The sequence below is a fragment of the Giraffa tippelskirchi genome, chromosome 4, assembly GCF_054371585.1.
Source record: "Giraffa tippelskirchi isolate mGirTip1 chromosome 4, T2T-mGirTip1v1.2.pri, whole genome shotgun sequence".
Classification (NCBI taxonomy): domain Eukaryota; kingdom Metazoa; phylum Chordata; class Mammalia; order Artiodactyla; family Giraffidae; genus Giraffa; species Giraffa tippelskirchi.
The window spans coordinates 120,016,283-120,032,642 of NC_137278.1; the positions used below are offsets into that span (position 1 = coordinate 120,016,283).

The 16,360-nt window shown below is 34.2% G+C and overlaps 1 protein-coding gene across 12 annotated transcripts in view; it reads left to right on the forward strand.

The window, feature by feature from the left end:
• Positions 1-16,360, forward strand: part of TMTC3 (transmembrane O-mannosyltransferase targeting cadherins 3) — a 74,003-nt gene that overhangs the window by 41,619 nt on the left and 16,024 nt on the right. For 8 of the 12 annotated variants that reach the window (XR_014082534.1, XR_014082531.1, XR_014082532.1 and 5 more), the window contains exons 11-14: positions 755-858; positions 2,083-2,252; positions 3,915-4,141; positions 5,914-6,779. Coding sequence is in view for 2 of the 12 variants with exons in the window: in XM_081592054.1 (XP_081448180.1) it covers positions 755-858; positions 2,083-2,252; positions 3,915-4,141; positions 5,914-6,728 (1,316 nt within the window). In the remaining 10 variants the exon portion in view is untranslated. Of the gene's footprint in view, positions 1-754; positions 859-2,082; positions 2,253-3,914; positions 4,142-5,913; positions 10,408-11,221; positions 11,383-13,908; positions 14,220-16,360 lie in introns of those variants that run through there. The other 4 variants (XM_081592054.1, XM_081592056.1, XR_014082535.1 and 1 more) reach the window with 3 other exon arrangements.

The window sequence follows — 16,360 nt, forward strand, 5'->3', positions numbered from 1 at the left end:
GTATATCTTAAAACTAATGTACAGTGAACCCTCATAGCTTTGTAATTAAATTGCATATTTTTCTGTATCTGAACAAATTTGCTGAGGGCTGTTTTCTGATATTAACACAACCTTTTTAAAAGTTTTAATTAAATTATATGGTAATCGTCATTTAAGGGAGCTGCATATTAAATAATACTATAGAATCCTGATAACTTACACTGCAACCATATTCACAAAAATTTTTAAAAAGTTTCAAAGTTTTTCACAGTCTCTGCCCCTTTCCCACCATGGATGCATATTTGCAATTTATAATACTTGAGATTATTCTGGGAATCATGGTGATCCTTTTCACTTTTAGAGTTGAGCCATACTTTCTGAGTGAATTCCAAAGCCATGTGATTAAGGAAATAGAAGTAAGCTTTAGTACAGGACAGTAAAATATAGTGAAGGAAAAAAAAGAAATATAAATTCCTTCATTACTTTTATTTCTCCTGTCTCATCTCTTAACCCTTCCAGGAACCATTCAGATAGTTTTTTTCATGTCATATGTGTATTTTCTGTTCTTCCAGTACTTTATTTAATAGTCTTCTAGTGTAGCCTTGCTCATAAGTTATAGTAAGTTGTGTTAGAAGAGCTTTAAGGAGAAAGCAGGACCTATTGCCTGCTTTTGCATTTTTTGCCTAGTTGTTTGTTGCTCGAAACATGTCTTCTTAGTAGTTTACACTGGACACTAGTTAGTATATCTGCCAACAAATTATTTTTTTCATTTTAGATGATATTGGTGCCCACATGAATGTAGGAAGAACTTACAAAAATTTAAATAGAACCAAAGAAGCTGAAGAATCTTATATGACAGCTAAGTCACTGATGCCTCAAGTAAGTTGTCAAAAATATTTCTATTGTGTCATGTCTGCTGGATGTTTGTATTGAATAGAATTATCCAGATGGAAAATCTTTATCTTTTCTTTAATTTGGTTTCAAGTGTCCAGTGAACCATCTATTACTGTGTTATAAAAGATTGCATTTACTTATCTAGCTCACTTAATTAAAAAAGTTCATAGTCTATGAAAACTAAATCTATGAAATTATGAGTTTTAGATATTTTTTATTATAAGTTATGTATGCCTTTAAGTGACTTTAAATGAAAAGAATTTTATTTATGTACATTAAGCACTAAACATTAACTCCTATCAAAAAATAAATGAACAAAGCAAAGTGATAAAATGAGTAGATATGTATCTGTGCCTATCAGTTGCTATAATATCACAAATACAAGATTTCTTGGATATCAGAAGACAGAGTTAGAAAATCTGACACTGCCTTCTATCAGCTGTGTGTAATCAGAAATAACTGTTTACATTGGGCTATAATTTTCTCAATAGTAGTTTATATTAATACTGTAGCAATATTGAAATGAGTTGATAGTTTGATTTTGATAGTTTGGTAAATGTTTTAAAAACACTTAGACCACATGATACATTAAGAATTCTTTCAGTCCTAAGATTCTAAAGTTAAATTGTGTTCAGTAGATTTTTATCAGATATAATTTATTATATTCATTGAGAATTTGGGTTCACGTATAGTATACATAATAACTTTTAGAGTTAATTAGATAATTTTATGTCTTAACTCTAGCAAACAAGTGAGGAATTAGTAAAGCTCTGAAGTAAAGTTAACTACCCCACTGTCACAACCAGGAAACATTTTGCTGACAACTTGAAAGTTGACATGGTGTAACAAATATACTAGACTGAGGAAAAAGACCTGAGTTCTATTCCTAGTCTGACTCAAGCATACTAAGGGACTTTAGCCTGTGGAAGTTCTAATTTGTATGACTTCATAAAATAACATATATAAAAATCTAATGATAATCTACTGAGATAGCATGAATGAAAAATATATCCTTCATTGCTTCAAAGCATTATTTTGCTTATATTTTGTGAATACTGCAGATTATTTCATATTTTTATGTTTTATTTTAATAGAGCAGTATATCTTTTTATGCTCTGTGTAAATTTTAAATAAGAAACTAGGACTTCTTCAGATTTCATTTGGTACTGAAATATCAACTTATAAAAATGTTTGGTTTTTCATTAACAGATTATTCCTGGTAAAAAATATGCAGCCAGAATTGCACCTAACCATTTAAATGTTTATATTAATCTGGCCAACCTGATCCGAGTGAATGAGTCCCGATTGGAAGAAGCAGATCAGCTGTACCGACAAGCAATAAGCATGAGGCCAGACTTCAAGCAGGCTTACATTAGCAGGTATTGTAGTTCACTTTAGGCTTTCACTATAAAAGATGGAAACTTCATCTGCATATACATTTAGGCTATCTTCACTAATTTGGCTCTTTTTTCTTCTAGTAAATCTTAGTTGACAACCAAGAGCATAGAAACATAGCTTGTTTTAGACTAACAAATTTAATTGATTTTCAATTGACAAGAGCATCCATAACTTAAAACAGCAAACTTAGGTTTATTTATACAAAAGGAAGGGTAGGAAAAGCTCTTTGGTTTCTTTTGCTTCTCAACACCAAATTTGTTTCTACCTAAAACAATCAAAATTTACCCTTTATAATTGCTTCTTAATTGTAACAAAATAATTGTTATTTTTGCAAAAAGTTATTACTTCTTAATTAATGTGGATTAAGAAATCATTGTATAATTACAGAATCATTATATATAAAATAATTAAGAAATAATTATATTATATCCAACTATCAAGAGAATTGACTGATTATTTATGCTTTTACTACAAATAAACTTCAGTTGCCAGTAAAAAAAAAAATTTGACAGTAAGTGTCAGAACCTTAGATATTTTCTCATGTAAATGTTATCATTTGTGTTATACTTGAGAAAAAATTGTTTTAAACTTTGTTTTGAAGCCTGCTCCAGGAACCTAATTATAATTTGTCACATTGTTTATATGGAAGATGCATTCAGAATTTAAGTTTTTGAAATAAAATCTGTTCATCAGCTGAAAGCTGTCTTTCTTCAACATTATTTAGTACTTGCTGAAATTAACTAAGTTTACTGGGGTTGTATCAATAAATAAAACCTGTCTTAAGTTAACTTATAAAGAATTGCTTAATAATCTCTGCATTTATTTTAAAAATCACATTTTGAACACTTATTATAGGAAGTGTGAATATTAATAGTTGGTTTAACTTCATGCCTATGCTAATACTTTAGGAAAGAGTAGTATTAAAATAAGATTGACTCTTATATCAGTACTTAAATTGATTTGCACATATGTAAAAGTGACTTTTTAAGTTCTGTAACAGAAAATATAACCATATTAGAATGACTTTCAGACTGATCATCAGTTCCAGATGTGTTCCTCGAAAGTATCTTCAGGTGGCAGTATTGCCCTTCCATCCTACCAGATCAGCTTTTTAATTCCTTTTAAGAATTCATTGAAGAAAACTAAATAATTATAAGGGGTAGACAATTTCAAATGTTCTGCTTTTTGTATAGTTAGACATTGCTAACAAAGATTTGAATACTGGAATTTCCCCATCACTACTATATTTGTTTTCCTTCTCCAAATGCTACTCATCTTCTGACAAATTGATCTCCCAATCTAGTTGCTGTCATTTTTCTGATGCAGACTAGTCTGCTGTTTTTCAAGGTATATTCAAAGTATATATATTCTGTTCCCCTTTCTTGGATACCTCCCGACATCTTAATGCTCTAGAGTCAGGCATGTTTTTTCCTTCTTTAATAATATTTGAAAACATATCAAACCAAATGTGCGCAATTAATGTGTTTAGGTTTAAGGACAGTTTCAGGCAGTTATTTTTGAAAAAAAGTTTAAGAACCTGAGTTAAAAGGAGAGCTGTGAATATGTGGAAAAGCTTAAAACTTGTGAAAATAGTATCTACATACTGATATGATAGTATAAGTAAATCTTGTGTTTTTCCACAGAGGAGAATTGCTTCTAAAAATGAATAAACCTGTCAAAGCAAAAGAAGCATATCTTAAAGCCCTAGAGCTGGACAGAAATAATGCAGATCTTTGGTACAACTTGGCGATTGTTCATATTGAACTTAAGGAACCAAATAATGCGCTGAAAAACTTTAATCATGCTTTAGAACTAAATCCAAAGCATAAACTAGCATTATTCAATTCTGCTATATTAATGCAAGAATCAGGTATGTTTTCTCAAAATTTCTCTATATTTAAACATACTCTAGTTTGAAATATAACACAGTCATGTATTATGTTACCCCAGCAAACATTTTATGAATGGATGGTTTTTATCAAAATTGCATAAATATTTTATAAGAAGAATATTTTAAATACTTGATGTAAACCGTTCAGGTAATTCACCCTAGCATATGTGTCAATCTGAATGTTAATTTCTCTGGTATATGCTAAAAATGACTTCTCAGACAGTCTATTAAGCCATACTTTATTCATCTATTTTGTCATTTTATACCTGGAAGTATATTTCTTATGCATAAATATCATACTATTCAAATAATATGAATTTGTAAAAAATAAGTTTTAAGTAATTATTTCTAGGGTGTCAAGAGCATTATATGTTTTAAACAAAATAGTATTCTATTTTTCCTTGATTTATAAGTCCAAATATTTTTAATATCATGTTGTGTCCAGTGTTACTGTTTTCTGAGATGTTATTATAATTTCCTATATTTTCTATAAATTAGCAAAACCAAATTATTCATCACAATAAACTAGGATCTTTATATATAAGAATTTTAGTTCTGCTCCAGAAGGCAGTATATATAATTTATGATTTTCTTAATTTTTATGTTTGGAAAAATCTTTATATTAATTCTTAGTACTTTCATAAAACTTCTGCAAAAAATGTAAGAATCATATTTTATAAGAGAGTCTTTGAATTTATTTCTATCAGTCATCTATTCTATAGATTAGAGAGTGAGGACCAAATAGATGTAATAACTACCCTAACTTCATATGGCTAGGTTAGTAACTAGTCCAAGACAAGAACTTAAGCCTACTGATTTATTTCAGATTTTCTTTAATCATCATGTTATCAAATAAAAGAATAAATATATTTATGCCTGGCATTCAAAGAAGCTTAATTTAGAAAACTAATGTTTTTGTTAAGTTAGCTAACCTTAGTAATCATGAAAAGTGCCTATAATTTAACACAAGATTATACCCTGGGGTGTGTAGTTGTAGAAGTTGAAATTTTTTTGCTATTTATTTGCAGTAGAAATCATCTCAATAAATATTTACTTCCTGAATCTTAATTTATATTTGTAGGCTTTAGATATAATGGTATTATTTTTATATATGAAATTTCCTAAAAAATTTTAAGTAACATACAAAATATATCTAATTGAGTAAAACTGAAACATTTTGTTTATCCAATATAGTTACTATTTGCTGAGCATTTTTTATATATCTCATGTAATTCTTAGAAGATTCAATAGGTTAACCGAGACAAGTAATTTTTTTAGTGAGTAAAGTCATAATATTAACAGAACCATGATTGAATATATGTCCCTATTTTCAAATTCCATACATCTTCCTCTTAATTCTCTATTCTTCAACTCCCAGTTAGAATCTAAAATATCAGGAAATATTTCACCCGTTTTTAGTTTTTGAGGAACTTGTACTACTTTAAAGCAAAGGAAATGAGCTATCAATCCAGCACATCAAACACACTGTCTTTCTTATGAAAACTTTGAGGGTTTTGCGTTCTGCATTTTAACTTAGGTACATCAATTAGTTGTTTTGATGCTCAATTCAGTCACTCAGTTATGTCTGACCCTTTGTGACCCCATGGACTGCTGCACGCCAGGCTTCCCTGTCCTACACCCGTTTTGATGCTGTTTTTATAATCTAGATAAATATTTGCACCTCCATTTTTTCTCAGACTTATTCATTTGCTAACGATATAATTTTTTTTTCTTTTTAAAAAAATTCTTAGGAGAAGTTAGACTCAGACCTGAAGCTAGAAAACGACTTTTAAGCTATATAAATGAAGAGCCACAAGATGCTAATGGTTATTTCAATTTGGGAATGCTTGCCATGGATGACAAAAAGGACTCCGAAGCAGAGATGTGGATGAAGAAAGCCATAAAATTACAAGCCGACTTCAGAAGTGCTTTGTTTAATCTGGCTCTCCTATATTCTCAGACTGCAAAGGAATTAATGGCTTTGCCAGTCTTGGAAGAATTACTCAGATACTACCCTGATCATATCAAGGGTCTCATTTTAAAGGGAGACATCCTGATGAATCAAAAGAAAGATATACATGGAGCAAAAAAATGTTTTGAAAAGATTTTGGAGATGGATCCAAGCAATGTGCAAGGGAAACACAATCTCTGTGTTGTTTATTTTGAAGAGAAGGACTTACTAAAAGCTGAAAGATGCCTGGTTGAAACATTGGCATTAGCACCACATGAAGAATATATTCAGCGCCACTTGAATATAGTCAGGGATAAAATTTCTTCATCTAGTTTTGTAGAACAACCTATATTCCCAGCTGGTAAGACTTCAGGTGTAGAAGGAGATAAAATTCCAACTGAAAATGTAAAAGAAATCAAAAGCGAGCCCAGACCTACACAGATAATAAAAACAAATGATAATAAGAGTCAATCTAAAGCCAGCAAACAATTAGGAAAAAATACAGACAAAGAAATTCCCCACAAAACAACAAAAGAAATCAAAGAAATTGAGAAGAAAAGAGTTGCTGCTTTAAAAAGACTAGAAGAGATTGAACGTATTTTAAATGGTGAATAGCATTACTCTTTATCTTGTGACAGGGATTCAAAGAACTTCAGTCCATATCATGTGAGTACTTAATACTGAGAGCTTTGAAAAACAACGAGCATGCTAAGAGTTCTCATGAGCTGCCTCTCTGTAGTATCAAAATAAGATTTTCATTAAAGACCCTTTCATTACCCCAGGGTATGTTTTATATTTGACAGTAGTTTTTTGAGTTTTGGGGACTGTAATCACAGGTGGAAAATCTGTACCTTTTCTTATAGAAGGAAGATTCTTTCAGCAGAATAATATTGACAACTCTCAATTAAAAATAATCTGAGATCTGAATGATAATCCCATGGTGGCAGATCCAACATGTGCTGGTTTATTCTGTGAATTCACATTGAGTAGCTAGCCACATTTTCCTTTAACTATTAGAGTCTGACTGTGAGTTGAAAACACTATTGAACACATACTTTTTTCCTTTGTAGCCTTCTACTTAACCAAGGGACTTTGCACTACAAAAGAATACTGGCTGGCTTTCTTTACTTTGTATTCTTTTTTGATTTTTAGAAGGAAAGCCAGATGAAACATTTTAAAATAAGTCATATGACATGTTAGCTTTAGAATGTATTGATATTTTCATAACTCTGTGTTTGTCCTTAACTTCCCTATCTATATGGCAATTTTTAATCAGGTAAAGTTTTAAATAAGTATATATACACACATTTCTGATGGTGCTCATTTATACTGGACTTTCATTTCTTTTGTGTGCTGAGTTTCACAGGATGAACCACGTAATCACCACATAATCATTGACTCTGACTTTCATTTCCCAAACTATTCCTGTTTCTTAGGGTCATAGTCATATTGAGAAATCCCAGTAAGTATAACTTCATTAAACTTTTGAGCTAAAAATGTAGTAAGATTCTCTTTCAAGTTAGTGTTATCTTTCTAGTGTTACTTGAATTTTAATTTTGTTTCCAAAACACATCTTAATTAAATACCTAAATTGAGTTCCATTTAACTGAAGGCAAAACAATGTGACAAAGTTTATTTTTAAACACTAAGTTCTTAATATCTTGTTATGGTGTATATTTTTATTAAATATTTATTTTGACTACTGAGCTTTCATAAAATTTTTAACACTGTTTTAATTCCATCAAGTATGGAAAATAAATTGCTATTGCATTTTTTCTCTACATGCATATATTATTTGTTGTTACTGTTTAGTTGCTCAGTTGTGTCCAGCTCTTTGAGACCCCATGGACTGCAACATGCCAGGCTTCCAGGGCATATATTATAGTTTAACCAAAATTTTGTCATTTTTGGGCTGCTGTCCAGCTAGAAAAAAAGGTAATTAGCCTAGTATATGATTAGCAAATCAGTCTGCTGGTTTTAGCACATTTAAAGCTGAAAACTGTTTGAATAGATACAAATCAAATTTATTAATTTAAATCTGATTTTTTTTCATGAGTTAAAATGCATTTTTATAATACTCATATAGTTGGTTATAGTTTAAAATGTTAAAGCTCAAGCTATCATCCTGGAATAGTAACTAATTTCTAATGATGTAACATTTCAAAAACTATTTCTGTTCCTTTGAGATAATTTCTAATGTTTCAAAAGCCATATTCTTGTAACTTTTTTTCTTAAATGTTTTATAAATAGATCATAAGAAACATGGTCTGCATTAAAGACCCACTCTTACTAGGTTCTCTGAGGCTCTGTCATAGATTATTTTTTAGGCAATATAAACCAAGCACTGACAACAGTGGTAGTTCATTTTTGATTCATTAAAGCATTAAAGCAATACCTAATTTCAGTTTTCAAATTACAGCTTTGTTACTATAGATATGAGATGGAGAATACCTCATATACTATGACTTGAAAAATGAAATTATTACATTCTCTGCACATACCTTGAGAAGTTTGAGTTTAATTTCTTTTTTTATAATATCAAGTGAGGATAGTTGTGAAAAGTAGAAGGCAATCTTTTAAGACAGCAGACCATAATAAAAACTTTGAATAATATTTTGATAAAATTATGTAACTATTCAAAAGATATATTAATATCATCCAATGATTTTTATAGAAAAAAAATGTTCACCATATTCAAACTTAATGCCTATCATGTTGGAAATGTCCATATTTTGAATAATTTATTTAAATCAAATTCACTGTAATTAATAATTTTTCCAAATCATTGTTTCCAAACCTTCATTTCATATTAGAATCATCTAGACCCCACACTACAGCAGTGAAATCTGAATTTCTTATTGTCAAGCTGTGCTTCAGTTTTTCTAAAGGTTCTCAGAGTGATTCTAATTCGTAGTGAGGGTTAAGGACCACTAGTCTTGCCTGGAAGATCCCATGGACGGAGGAGCCTGGTAGGCTACAGTCCATGGGTCGCTGAGTCGGACACGACTAAGGACTTCACTTTCACTTTTCACTTTCATGCCTTGGAGAAGGAAATGGCAACCCACTCCAGTGTTCTTGCCTGGAGAATCCCAGGGACGGGGGAGCCTGGTGGGCTGCCATCTATGGGGTAGCACAGAATCCGACACGACTGAAGCAACTTAGCAGCAGCAGCAGCAGCAGTCTAAATTAGTTCAAGAAAATCCTCTTCTCTCGCCCATGTTAACTTTTAAACTAGTGATATGATCCAATTAAGTTCTGATGCTTTAACTTCATTAAGGAATATGTTCTTCTGATACCTAGTAGTTATTTCATCTTAAGTTCCATCAAGCTTGCTTATGTATAAGATTATTTCTTCTTTAAATTCATAATACAAATTTTATTTGAGCTGTTCAGGTGAAAAGGGGAATGAATATTTTTTTTCCTTTGGAGCTGCCATTTTGGGGAAATGGAGTGTAGGGTTATTTTAGCCCAGTTCACTAACTTGTTTCAGAGTTTTAAGCATCTGTAAGTTTGTAAAAGAAAGCTTATCATAGGTTTATGTATTAATAAGGGGATGTAGTTTTAGTTCTTGCTGTTTTACAAAAGAACCTACTCTGCTGGAGTTCTAGGAAAGCTTTGACAATCCCCAAGGGTTAATTATGCTATACTTTCCTTCACTGCTTCTCAGAAGGAAGAATTAACTCATTATTGTTCCTATGTGTGCTTTTATATATGCTTCTCAGAAGGAAGAATTAACTCTCATATTGTTCCTATATGTGTTTCCTTACTAACATTCAGGATTGGGAATTTTGTCTTACAATAATTATTCCAAGAAGTAATTTTTATGAAGTTGATAACTTGGAGGATAAAACAAATATGTTTGCAATTTTGTCTTTACTTTTATGTAGATATCTGGTATGTGAATTACTCAATTCTATAAAATCTCATGCCTTTCATCTAATTTGAGCTCTCAACTTCATGTTCCAGAATGCTTCTTTAAAGATGCTTTAATGAAAAATATTATGAAAATATATAGATTTGTATGTCAATTTATACTTCAGAAATCCATATATTTGTCATATTTATTTTTTTAAAAACCTCCTAATTGTCTGCATGACTAAATGGTATTTAAAATGAAACCTCAAATATATCTGGTACCTTTGTCTGTAGAGTTTTATTTGTTGGAAAATGTCACCATCCATGTTAAAGTTTCATAAAATAGTTGCTAGTTGTATGCATTTTACATTTCTATGGCATCTCTGTGTACTGTATTTCTAAGTATTCAGTATTAAATTGATACTTTTAAAAACGTTAACCTGAATTGCCTTTTAGTGTTAAAATGAAAAAATAATAATAGCAATTCAAAACATTTCAGCCCCCACAAAGAAAGAAGAGCTGGTGGGTAGTTTTATTAGCAATGATATGAGAAATAAAGAAAGTGAAGTTGCTTAGTCATGTCTGACTCTTTGAGACCCTATGAACTGTCGCCTGCCAGGCTCCTCCATCCATGGGATTTTCCAGGCAAGAATACTGGAGTGGGTTGCCATTTCCTTCTCCAGGGGATCTTCCCGACCCAGGGATTGAACCTGGGTCTTGTGCACTGCAGGCAGGCTCTTTACCATCTGAGCCACTAGGGAAGCCCAATGTGTTAACTTAGTTCCTAAGAGTGATGCATTTACAACCCAAAGTGACAGAAACTCAGTTAAGAAAATGAGACAATGAAATTCAAATGTGAGATTTTATATACGTGCACAGTTGGAAGTCATTGTAGTGAAATAATTAGTCTGAATTATGAGTCTACCTGGATTCACATACTGGTACCACCCTTGCTAAAAAAGTACAACTTAGGAGAAGTTGTTTAACCCATATGTCGTCAGTTTCCCTATCTGCAGGTTGGGGAAAATACTTTTCCTCATAAAATTATTAAAAGGAGGTATATATATGTAATTATGTTGTATATATGTTTATGTATGTATTACAATAGATATATATCTCCTATTGTAATAAATTGGCAAGGATCTATAAATAGTGCATGCTCAGCCATGCACACTGTAAATAACTTTTACCAAAAGTTTTGACCACAACCATAATTAACGTCACTCAGTGAATTTTGTGATTTTCTTTTTCAGCCATGAAAATTATTGGATGTGATGGGCTAAATTGTTTTTGTGTGTCTCAAAGAATGAAACAGTTTTAACAGCCATGTAACCAGTGATACAGATGTATCCATTCACTGTTGTCTTTATTATATTTTATTATGGTTCGATGGTCTTCCCTGATGGCTCAGCAGGTAAAGAATCCGCCTGCCAAGGCAGGAGACGTAAGTTTGATCCCTGGATCAGAAAGATCCCCTGGAGAAGGGAAAAGCTAACCCACTCCAGTTTTCTTGTCTGGAAGAATTCCATGGACAGAGGAGCCTGGTGGGCTACAGTCCAGCGGGTCGCAAAGAGTCAGATATGACTGAGTGACTAGCACTTTTTCACTTTAATAGTTTGATCGTGTTGCATTGTCAGACTAGAAAAGCTGAAGAATCAATATATTTTTAGTTTTGATGAAGACGAAACTTACTTATGGACATCTTTCCAACAAGCAATTTTTACTTTTTATCAGATATCACCATCTGTTTCAGGAATGTGGCACAATGTTTACATGTCAGAAGTTTTGTTTAATTCTATGACATTTCTAAATTGGTTTATTTAAGAAGTTCAGCAAATGTAAATAGACAATGTATATTTATATTAAACATGTTATATTTAAATTACTTGGGACAATAATAAATAATAGATACTACTTATTAATTGCAAGATTAATTGCAATTGCAAGATTCAGACTTGCAATGGTTGTATATGATTTATATATATATTAGCATTTGTATTAATGATGGCAAACAAATTACTAGAAATTTAATATTAATTTGATTAGATGTTCCATAGGCATCTAAACCAGCAGGTATATAAATAATCTAAAAATATATTAATTAAATGTGAGGTATATAAATTTATTTAACAAATTATTAAAATGCACAGATAACTCAAACTAAGATGCCTTAAAAGCATGCTACCTCGTTCTTGCTCTCCACTGCCATTAGGAAGCAGTATAAGATGAAATATACCTAAAAGTCTCTGAAGACGATTTCAGGCAAATTCATGTGCTGTAGAATCTACTTTCTCGGTGAATTCTGTGACTATAGTAATGGATAGCATATTTCCCATCAAGTAGCATTTATATTCTGTAAGAACCTGTTACCTTCATGTTTCTGCCTTAAACAGAATACCCCTTACCAAACCACTTTAGTTTGCCCTTTCTTAAAGACTTCCATGATTAAAACTCAGCCTTCTTTATTCCTTCCTCTCCTGTGGCTTTCGTTTCTGATACTAGGAGCATAGTCTGATTAATGGGTGGCCATCTTGACAGGTAAGTCAAGTGAGCCTCTTATTTTGTAAAGTTGCAGGCAGTGTAGTAGGAGCTATTTGAGAGCTATGGAATTTCTCAGTGCCTAAAAAATTGAGGTAGAATTCTGCATAGATTTGAAAGAGGCCGAAAAAAGATTTGTAACCACAAGGCTATTCTTGACCAGAGCCCTGTTTTTGGTGGGCCCTGGCAAGCCAAGTGACTGCCCTTTGGAAGTGGAATCAGCAGTACGGATTTTTGTCAACAAAAATATACCTTAGCCTAATAGCAGTATCTGTAAAATGAATTCCTGGAAGTAGATGTAGTCTGTACATTTTAAATGGTCTCTTTGTATGACACCATTTCCTTTGGTGACTCTACAGTATTATTTGCAGGCTTTTTCTCTGCCTATACCTTAATATTTAGTGTTCTCTCTTCTACCCTTCCTTCCCCCCTTCTTGGAGCAGTGGTTTTGTCTATGTGCTTAGCTGCTCAGTCGTGCCTGACTCTGTGACCCCATGGACTGTAGCCAGCCAGGCACTTCTGTCCATGGAGATTCTCCAGGCAAGGATTCTGGACTGGGTTGCCATGCCCTCCTGCAGGGGATCTTATGAACCCAGATATCGAACCCAGGTCTCCCATGTTGCAGGCAGATTCTTTATTGTCTAAGTCACCAGGGAAGTCCAAGAATACTGGAGTGGGTAGCCTATCCATTCTCCAAGGGATCTTCCCAACACAGGAATCGAACTGAGGTATCCTGCATTGCAGGTGGATTCTCTACCAGCTGAGCTACAAGGGAAGGCTGGATATTAGCTATATATGATTCCAAATTTCTAGCCCAGATTTTCTCTAAGCATCTAACCTGTGAGTCCAGTGGTTTACTGAACCAGATCCACAGGCACTGATTCCCCCATCCTCTCTTCCAAATCTCATGCCTACTAAATGTTACTCAGTCGTGTCCAACTCTTTGCAACCCTGTGGACTGTAGCCCACCAGGCTCCTCTATCCATGAAACTGTCGAGGCAAGAATACTGGGGAGGGTTGCCATTCCCTTCTCCAGGGGATCTTCCTGAGCCAGGGATCAAACCCCCAGGTCTCTTGCATTGCAGGCAGACTTAAGCTCTGCCTACTGAATAGTTCAGTCGCTCAGTCATGTCCGACGCTTTGCGACCCCATGAATTGCAGCACGCCAGGCCTCTCTGTCTATCACCAACTCCCGGAGTCCACCCAAACCCATGTCCATTGAGTCGGTGATGCCATCCAACCATCTCATCCTCTGTCGTCCCCTTCTCCTCCCGCCCCCAATCCTACCCAGCATTAGGGTCTTTTCCAATGAGTCAACCCTTCGCATGAGGTGGCCAAAGTATTGGAGCTTCAGCTTCAACATCAGACCTTCCAATGAACACCCAGCATTGATCTCTTTTAGGATGGATTGATTGGATCTCCTCGCAGTCCAAGGGACTCTCAAGAGTCTTCTCCAACACCACAGTTCAAAAGCATCAATTCTTCGGCGCTCAGCTTTCTTCACCGTCCAACTCTCACATCCATACATGACCACTGGAAAAACCATAGCCTTACTAGACGGACTTTTGTTGGCAAAGTAATGTCTCTGCTTTTAAATATGCTATCTAGGTTGGCCATAACCTTCCTTGCAAAGAGTAAACGTCTTTTAATTTCGTGGCTGCAGTCACCATCAGCAGTGATTCTGGAGCCCAAAAAAATAAAGTCTGACACTGTTTCCACTGTTTCCCCATCTATTTCCCATGGAGTGATGGGACCAGATGCCATGATCTTAGTTTTCTGAATGTTGAGCTTTAAGCCAACTTTTTCACTCTCCTTCACCTTCATCAAGAGGCTCTTTAGTTCTTCTTCACTTTCTGCCATAAGGGTGGTGTCATCCGCATATCTGAGGTTATTGATATTTCTCCTGGCAATCTTGATTCCAGCTTGTGTTTCTTCCAGCCCAGCGTTTCTCATGATGTACTCTGCATATAAGTTAAATAAGCAGGGTGACAATATACAGCCTTGACATACTCCTTTTCCTATTTGGAACCAGTCTGTTGTTCCATGTCCAGTTCTAACTGTTGCTTCCTGACCTGCACACAAGTTTCTCAAGAGACAGGTCAGATGGTCTGGTATTCCCATCTCTTTCAGAATTTTCCACAGTTTCTTGTGATCCACACAGTCAAAGGCTTTGGCATAGTCAATAAAGCAGAAATAGATGTTTTTCTGGAACTCTCTTGCTTTTTCGATGATCCAGCGGATATTGAATAAGTTTACTTATCCAGCCTACTGAATAAGTTTACTCTAATAAAGAAAAATATATCCTACTTAAAGCAGAAAATGGAGGTAAGGTCCAAAGGGACATGAAATCTTGCTAATGGTTTAGTATCTACTCAAATACTCAAAACATTGTCCAAGTTTAAGACATCAGTAGGGTAAATAAGGCTTGCAGTTGGTAAAGAGTCTGCCTGCAATGCTGGAGACCCCAGTCCAATTCCTGGGTTGGGAAGATCCCCTGGAGAAGGGATAACCTACCCACTCCAATATTATCGGGCTTCCCTTGTGGCTCACCTGGTAAAGAATCCACCTGCAATGTGGGAGACCTGGGTTCAGTCCCGAGTTGGGAAAACCCCCTGGAGAAGGGAAAAGGCTGCCCACTCCAGTATTCTGGCCTTGAGAATTCCATGGACTGTATAGTCCATGGGGTTGCAAAGAGTCAGACACAACTGAGTGACTTTCACTTTTAGAGTAAATAAACATAATTATGGGACTTATGTTAAAAATAAATATAATTATACACAAAAAAAACTTATAATCAGAAGAAAGCTCACTCCAATGAAATGTAATGGAGACAGGGCAAATAAATAGTGTGGTACAAAAGAAGTAGACTGTCAGGGCACAAAGGGCCTTAGTAAATTCTAAAAGATGATGTTCTTTGACCATAACGCAAATGTTCATAGGAGTTTTATTCATAGTAGCACAAAACGAAGTAAACTGTTCATCAGCAGAATGGATAAATAGGTTGTAACATTCAAACAATGAAATACGTTTCAGCAATTACAAAAAAAATAACATATATAACTACATAGATGAATCTGAACAGATGAAGCCATACCCAAGATTACGTTATGTGATTTATGGTGGGTGCCTAGAACTACAGGGCGAAGGAGGAGCAGAGGAGCCAAGGGAGCTTTGTGTGCTTGTGCTCCGTTGGCCAGTCGTGTCCGGCTCTGCTCCCCCGTGGACTAGCCCACCAGGTTTATCTGTCCATGGGATTTTCCAGTCAAGAATATTGAAATGGGTTGCCACTTCCTCCTCCAAGGGATCTTCCTGACCCGGGGATTGAACCCACGTCTCTTGTGTTTCCTGCATTGGCAGGTGCATTCTTTACCACTGAGCCACCTGAGAAGCCTTAGGGAACTTTTCAGGGTTATGTAAATATCCATACCTAGTAATCCCACTCCAAGTTGTATAGACAAAAGAAATACATATAATACACACTAAAAGACAGCTACCAGAAGGCTCTTGGGAGGATTATTAGGGCCCAACAAATAACCAAAATATTTATGAAAAGTAGAATATTTAAATTGAATAATTTAAGTTCTAACAATGTAACATGCCTGTGAAAGAATCACCACAGTTACAACAGTGAACCTATTTGTCACCCCCTCAAAATTTCCTCATGTCCTTTGTCCCCTTTCTAGTTCCATCCCTCCCTTCTAGCCCTGTCCCTAAACTACTAATCCGCTCTCTGTCTCTATAGATTAGTTAACCTTTTTAAAAATTCATATATATATTTGTCTGACTTCTTTCACTCTGCAGTGAACTGAATATGTTTACACTACAATCATATGTTGTAGCCCTAACTCTAATGT